The following is a 6,965-nucleotide window of genomic DNA, read 5'->3' as shown; positions in this document are numbered from 1 at the left end:
TGTACTCGCCGGAGCCGCGGTTGTTGCCGGAAAGACGCTGATTTGTTCACCAAGCTTGTTGCGACGCCGGTGAAGTAGTTTTGGCTCCTTGGTGTTGCGTGAATTGGTAAGTGTACTATGCCCTAATTTTGTTAATTATTTATCCAATTCGTGAATTGGCTGTTGATTATGGTTAATGCTTTGAAATGGGTGTTGGTCGTGAAATTGTTGGTGTTGTTGATTGTGTGTTTGGTAGTGAATTTTGGGTGAAGTAGTGAATTGTGAATGTTATTGCATTTGTCTTTGCTGTTTTTATGTTTGGAAATTGTGAATTTGTTGTTGTTGTGGCTTGTGAATTTGTTGTTGTTAATTGTGAAGCTGTTGGTGAGTTTGGTGTTAATTGTGAAGCTGTTGGTGTTTATGTTTTTATGTTGGTGAGTTTGGTGTTAATTGTGAAGCTGTTGGTGTTGTTGGTTGTGAGTTAGGTGTTTGGTAGTGAAATTTTGGTGAAGTAGTGAATTGTGAATGTATTGCATTTGCCTATTAATGTTTTTATTTTAGTTGTGAAGTAGTTGTTGTTGTTGCCGCTTGTGAATCATGTATTTTGCCTAAGTATAGCGTAGTTTATCCATGGTCGTCTAATTTAATTTTTGCAACACTAATATCTTTCACTAATCATGGCGTTTTCTAGAATGCATCATGGAGGTATCAAACTACCCTCTATTTTGCTATTGGGGTGGAGAAACTATACACAAAGATAGCGATGTAACGTATAGGGGTGGGAATCAAAAATTTGTTTTTGTACAATCTGGGATGACATATTCACAAGTTTTGAATAAGCTGTATGAAGAATTGAGTATTGATCCCAGAGTTGTGGAGTTGAAGGTGGTTATGCGGTATCCTATGGCTGGGGCTTATGTCGCAGTTCCGTTGAATGACGACAACGCTCTTAAGGCTATGTGGATTGCTGTGACTCAGAGTTCTTCCATTGCAATGCAATTGTACATTGAACAAGTTTCAAAGGAGCCAGTTGTGCAAACTAACACTGGTTCCTTTTCGGGGATGGATTTTTTTGGTAGTGTGGATCAACCGTTTTCCCTTACTAATCAAAGTGTGGGCATAGGGTCATTCACAAGAATGCTTGTTGATCCACATTATGTCAATGAACATCTGTCATAGTTCAGGTCTCCGGCCTCATCGCCTAATGTTGGAACCTCAACAAGCACACAACCACAAGGCATTCTTGATTCTCTTGACCCAAACAATGTTGATGTATTTGGCGATGCGGAGATGAATGACACTGATGAAGATGATGATGAAGAAGTAATTGAAGCTCGTGATAAGGCAATTAAAGAAAGCGCTCCCACTTCAGACTTCAATGAAGTGCCGCAAGTTGATCCTCGTTTGAATAACTCATGGATGTCTTGGTTAGGAAATGAGACATATAACAATGGGGGAGAATTTGAGGTTGGACAGCAGTTTGACTCATTGCAACAACTGAAAGATGCTGTGAAATCTTACTCCATAGCTAGAAATCAAACAATTCGAGTTGTGGAGGCAGAGCCAGAGAAATATGTTGTTGAGTGCAAGAGGAAAGAACAATGTAGTTGTTCGTGGAGGCTTAGAGGAGTGAAAGATCCAACACTCTCTACGTTTAAAATTGTGAGGTACAATGGCCCTCATGCAAGTAACTGTGTTGGTGACATCGACTCGGTAGATCATAAGCTACTCACTTCCGAGTTTGTTTGCAATGCTCTTCTAGATGTCATTCGCGTTGATCCTTCATTGAAAATCAAGACAATGGTGCAACTTGTAAAAGAGAAATTTGATGGATTCCAAATAACCTACAAGAGAGCATGGCTAGCGAAACAAAAGGCAATAAAACTCATTTATGGGGATTGGGAGGGTTCATATGAACAGTTGCCTAAGTACATGCAAGCTCTCAAGGAGTCAAATCCTGGAACTGTTGTTGAGTGGAGGCTGTTAGAGAGTACGGTTCCTGGAACACCACTACGTCTGGGGTTGGAGTTGGCCTGGATGACATACCAGAGGAGGAGACACCTGCATCATCTTCATCGTCACCTCATGGGAAGAAGCAACGCCCGAGCTAAGTGTATATTTTGGAACTAAACTAATTTTTTTGTAAATGCTTAGAATTGGATTTTGTTATATTTAATCAATTGAAAAATATTCGACGTTGCAATTTGGACTTCCTTAAATCTTCATAAACTTGTTATTTGTGGTGGTTGTGTTGAAAATATGCTATATATCTCATGTTTTACAGGTACACAACTTGCAGGTTTTTTTTTTGAATGATTATGTAAGTTTGAAAAAAAAAACAGTCCAGGGTAAACCGCTACTTGAAGTGGCGGTTTACATTGGAAAACCGCTACTTCAAGTAGCGGTTTCTTAGTACAAAACCGCTACTTGAAGTAGCGGTTTTCCAATGTAAACCGCCACTTCAAGTAGCGGTTTTGTACTAAGAAACCGCTACTTGAAGTAGCGGTTTACTCTGGACCGGAAAAAAAAAAACCGGTTTTTTTCCCCAATGCTTACGTGGACGGTAGAATGGGAAAATAAAAAGAAGTGGCTGTAGTTTGGGAATTGCGGTAATTCTTGACATTAATTTGGGAAAGAGCTCCCTTATAGACCTAGGTGAAAAGAAATAAAAATGCAGTACTATTAATTCAAATTTTAATTGTGACAGGATTTTTGTTCCTGGGGTTAATTCATAGTATATGGAAGTGGATTACATAGTAGTTAGTCTTGAGGCCTTGAGGGAACACTACTATGTCCCGTTATCGAGTTTGTTGTTGGAGGTCACAAAACAAACATATATAGGGTTCTCTTCGTCGAATGAACACCTCCAACCCCCAAGGGGATGCAAATGAGGGCTATATATATACTCAAGCGGAGATGGATAAATCTTTCGTGTTAAGTGTCGAGAATAAGGAAACCTCTACAAAGTTTCAAGTGTGGCAATTGCTTCCTGTATATTGTTTTCCTTGTACACCCACTGCGATTCTGAATATGTTGACGATTTAAGGCATTAGTCACCTAAAAGCATAAGACTATGCATAATGTAGCCATCATTGAGACTCTCAAGAGTTTTGAGTTACATTTATTAGAGGATTATACTCCCGAGCCTGGACGACTGGACCGATGGGCTCAATTAGACTAGAATAAATACGGGCTAGACCGTTGGAAAATTAATGGGCACGCTAGGTGGGCAAGGCTGACCCAAAACGGTTTCCTTTCATACTTTTGGCAATTGTTTTATAAGTTGAAGTGGGCTTCTCTTTCCTTTATTGACATGCCTTAAATTTTGGCTTATATGTCACACATAAACCATTTAGTTAGGTAAGTAAGGGATATTTTAGTTGGTTAGAATTTTTTTTCGGGTTTTAGATCCAAGAACTGATTGTGTTCAGTGGCGGAGCCATATGTGTGCACGGTGGTGCACGCGCACCACCAGCCCTAAAAAATGAAATGAAGGGTTTTGGATCCAAGAACTGATTGTGTTCAGTGGCGGAGCCATATGTGTGCACGATGGTGCACGTGCACCACCAGCCCCAAAAAATGAAATGAAATTTTACCCTTTTTCTCCCTTTATTTATTTTTTTTTTCCAGTGGCTTCATGGCTAAGATCTTCAAACTATGAAGTATGGGGTAGGAAATGATGCAATATTTGAGTTTTAGAATAGGTGTAGGACAGGTGGACAACTGTCTAATACGTATAAGTCCATGACCTCTACCCTCTATTTATTTAATTTAGATAGCTATAACTTTAAAAAAAGCAAAACTTTTTTACTTTATTTGAAAGCATAGGAAAAAGTACCGAATACGGAGTAGAGTAAGAATTCAAAGTTATTTCTTACTAGGCAATACCTGTAGATTTTAAAATTCTGACATTTAAGAGACCAATTACATTTCAATAAACCTTTTTTTTTTGGCTTAGAAATTAGTACGTGTAAGCTGCTTGGGTGGTTTTGCCTAATACTCCTGCTGTTTTTTTAAGTATCCCATAGTGACATGACACATATGTCGAGACAAAACTTTGATCAAATAAATATATTTTTAATTATATAGAATGATAAATTATAACAATTGAATATTAATAATCTACTCATTGAGACGATTCCAACAAACACTCACAATACTATATTTTTTTCTTATATATAATTCACAAACATAAGTCAAAGTATGTTTATTGAATAGTGTCAAAATGCCCAATGGGGCATTTAAAAAAAGCGGAGAGAGTAATAATAATAGATTATAGAAAATGGTTAAAAAAATATCAAATTGCTAATTAAAATTTAGATACCACATCTGCAACCCGTTTAGTGATAACCGCATTATTTCCGTTACTGCAACTCACGACTGTTATCGATATCGCAAACGAAACCTCATCTTCGATAATTGATGGTGACCCACCATCTCGAAAATTCTGGATCCGCCACTAATTATGTTAGAAAATTTTAGTAGAACATCCAGAATAATAAACTAAATTTTCTACAGGATGAAAAGAGTAACAACTTTGTTGCAGAAAGCCTATACGAACACGCGTTGGAAATTTCCATAATATATGTACATAGTGATAATCTTGATATCAAAATAAACTTTATCACTTTCATTATCTATCAAAGGTCAAATATTCCATATCCTCTAGCTGTAGCGTAAATGGAAAGATAAAACGAATTTACAAAAACCTTTGAATATAAGAAAAAAAAAAGAAAATCAAATAGGAAGTACGGAGTAAAATTAAATTACTCACGTGAACGAATATTAAAAGTTTAAAACACCGCGTTAAGGAAAGTTAATAGTGCGAATACCAAAAAAAAAAAAAAAAAAAAAAAAAAAGGCCCAGCCCAACAAATACGCGGCCCCAACTTTACATTCCCCTCTACAAATAGTTGAAGAGGTGAATCTTTTCATTTTCAACTAAGCTAAATCATCGCTTTTTCGAATTCTATTGTCTCAACAAAATTAGAAAAACAGAAAATCGTAAAAATGGGTGAAGTTGTTGGATGCCACAACGTTGACCAATGGAAGCAGCAGCTTGAGACTAACAAAAGTCCTGACAAATTGGTAATTTTTTATCATTATTTTTGTAATTTTGTGATGAATTTATTTGTGTTTTTTTTTTTTTTTAATATGATTGCATTATTTTTTTACAAAAAATTGTGAAGAATTGAGTGTTTTTTTTTTTTTGTTGTATATGATTGTATGGTATGGAGTGAAATTTTATTAATGTGTAATTATGTGATTTGATTTGATTTACATGTGCAATTGAGTTGAATTGAATGGATTCAAAGATTAATTCTTTATACGGAATTGAATTTGATTATTAGAATTAATTCTGTCAAACCCTAATTCACGAATATAAATTGAGAATTTTGTTTATGGTTAAAGTAACTGGAATGATGAATTGATGATATTTGTGATAAAAGTGAAGAAAGTTGGGGAGTTATTACAAGAAGCACAAATTGGACTTTCTGTGAATGTATGCTATGTTGGGTGAGTAATGTTTTTAGGAGACCCTATAATAATCCACAAGTAGTATTTCTGTGGATGTATGCTATATTGGGTGAGTAATGTTTTTAGGAGACCCCAATAATCCAGATCTCATTAGACTTCGACTAATCCGGATTTAAGCGAGGACATACGCCAATTGGAGGGATACTAGCTGATCTAAACTCTTGTTGGTCATATTGATTTCTTGGTTTTATAAGAATTGAATTCCAATTGGGTTTCAACTTTCGAGTATGGTTTTGGGTGATTCAGTCTGGGTGTGCGCCAATTGAAGGCATATGGTCCTTACTAGTGCTGGTTGAGCTAGAATATTACCTCTAAGTCTCTAACTAGCCGATCAAAACACTTGTTGGTTATGTTGACTCTCAATTGGGTTTCAAGTATGGTTTTGGGTGACTGTTTGACGTTTTGATTTGTCAAAAACAATGATTTCGTCTTTGTGGTTGGAGTTAGGATTACTGGAACTGATGAATTTTATTGCAGATTGTCATTGATTTCACTGCTTCATGGTGCCCACCGTGCCGATTCATTGCACCAATTCTGGCTGAGTATGCCAAGAAATTCCCACATGTGGTATTCCTCAAAGTTGATGTTGATGAGTTGAAGGTATGTAACTGAAACTCTTAAACCATAATTGTGCCCCCATAGCTACTTCGTTTCTTCGTATTTATATAATCAGTCTCATGAGTGTTGGAAATCATTGCTTGCAGAGTGCTGCTGAGCAGTTTGAAGTCGAAGCAATGCCGACCTTTATTTTCCTTAAGGACGGAAATGTAGTTGACAAGGTTGTGGGTGCTGACAAAGATTCCCTCCTTGCCAAAATAGAGAAGCATGCAGTTCCTTCGACTGTTTCCGGATCAGCATCAACCTAATGAAGTTAACCGCGAGCTTATTGCTCTATCGTGTTAAACTTATGTCTAAGTACTGTTAATGTATTACCATATCATGGGTTATGAATACTTGTATGATTCAGTTGTGGTTTGTGGTTGTTACAAATGACAGAATAGCGAATAATGTACTGTACCTTGTGGAATTACTTGTGTTCTCATGGGTACGCTTATTGCTTACCTAAGAGTAGATTCGTTGTTTCTTATAATTATTATTGCTTTCTTTGCGTGGAATTAATTGTTGCATTATTAGTGTGATCTGTACTTATAACGTGACAATTAAAACCAGGTCGAAGTAGTAGTATACCCTGTAACAGGTAATGAGAGACCGAACCCCTTCGTGGGGGGGTTCTCGGGACAGGGGATGGCTTACCACCCAGTATCTGGTTGTTGAATAACTTCATCTCAGGAAGAAGATTTAACATATTGTCAGTTGTCACCCATGCTTTGCTAGTCTTTTTGTGTGGTTCGAAAGGGAGGATTACTCGTTAGGCCGAAAACTTATGCCAAAGGAAAGAGTTCATATAAACTAGCTCTGAAACAACCCTTAGCATCTCACCTTTGTAC

General features: G+C 36.9%; 2 protein-coding genes across 2 annotated transcripts; both read left to right on the top strand.

Moving 5' to 3' along the window:
* Nucleotides 1–792: 792 nt before the first annotated feature.
* LOC110723358 lies at nt 793–2,109 on the top strand. The gene is made up of 2 exons (XM_021902709.1): nt 793–1,070; nt 1,164–2,109. The coding sequence occupies exons 1-2, from the start codon at nt 793–795 to the stop codon at nt 2,107–2,109; spliced, it is 1,224 nt and encodes a 407-aa protein (XP_021758401.1).
* A 2,794-nt stretch (nt 2,110–4,903) lies between these two features.
* Nucleotides 4,904–6,632, top strand: LOC110723296 (thioredoxin H-type 1-like). The gene is made up of 3 exons (XM_021902644.1): nt 4,904–5,067; nt 5,995–6,117; nt 6,222–6,632. The coding sequence occupies exons 1-3, from the start codon at nt 4,990–4,992 to the stop codon at nt 6,381–6,383; spliced, it is 363 nt and encodes a 120-aa protein (XP_021758336.1). The 5' UTR covers nt 4,904–4,989; the 3' UTR covers nt 6,384–6,632.
* Nucleotides 6,633–6,965: the final 333 nt, after the last annotated feature.

Source organism: Chenopodium quinoa, unplaced genomic scaffold (genome assembly GCF_001683475.1).
Source record: "Chenopodium quinoa cultivar QQ74 unplaced genomic scaffold, ASM168347v1, whole genome shotgun sequence".
In the NCBI taxonomy this organism is placed as follows: Eukaryota; Viridiplantae; Streptophyta; class Magnoliopsida; order Caryophyllales; family Amaranthaceae; genus Chenopodium; species Chenopodium quinoa.
The sequence above is the reverse complement of the archived record's forward strand: the minus strand, read 5'-3'. Positions and strand labels throughout refer to the sequence as shown.

Coding starts and splice junctions, on each gene's coding strand:
- LOC110723358 (XM_021902709.1), top strand. CDS start 793: ATGACATATTCACAAGTTTTGAATAAGCTGTATGAAGAATTGAGTATT. Junction 1,071..1,163: donor TTTGGTAGTGTGGATCAACC/GTTTTCCCTTAC, acceptor GTCATAGTTCAG/GTCTCCGGCCTCATCGCCTA.
- LOC110723296 (XM_021902644.1), top strand. CDS start 4,990: ATGGGTGAAGTTGTTGGATGCCACAACGTTGACCAATGGAAGCAGCAG. Junction 5,068..5,994: donor ACAAAAGTCCTGACAAATTG/GTAATTTTTTAT, acceptor ATTTTATTGCAG/ATTGTCATTGATTTCACTGC. Junction 6,118..6,221: donor TTGATGTTGATGAGTTGAAG/GTATGTAACTGA, acceptor CATTGCTTGCAG/AGTGCTGCTGAGCAGTTTGA.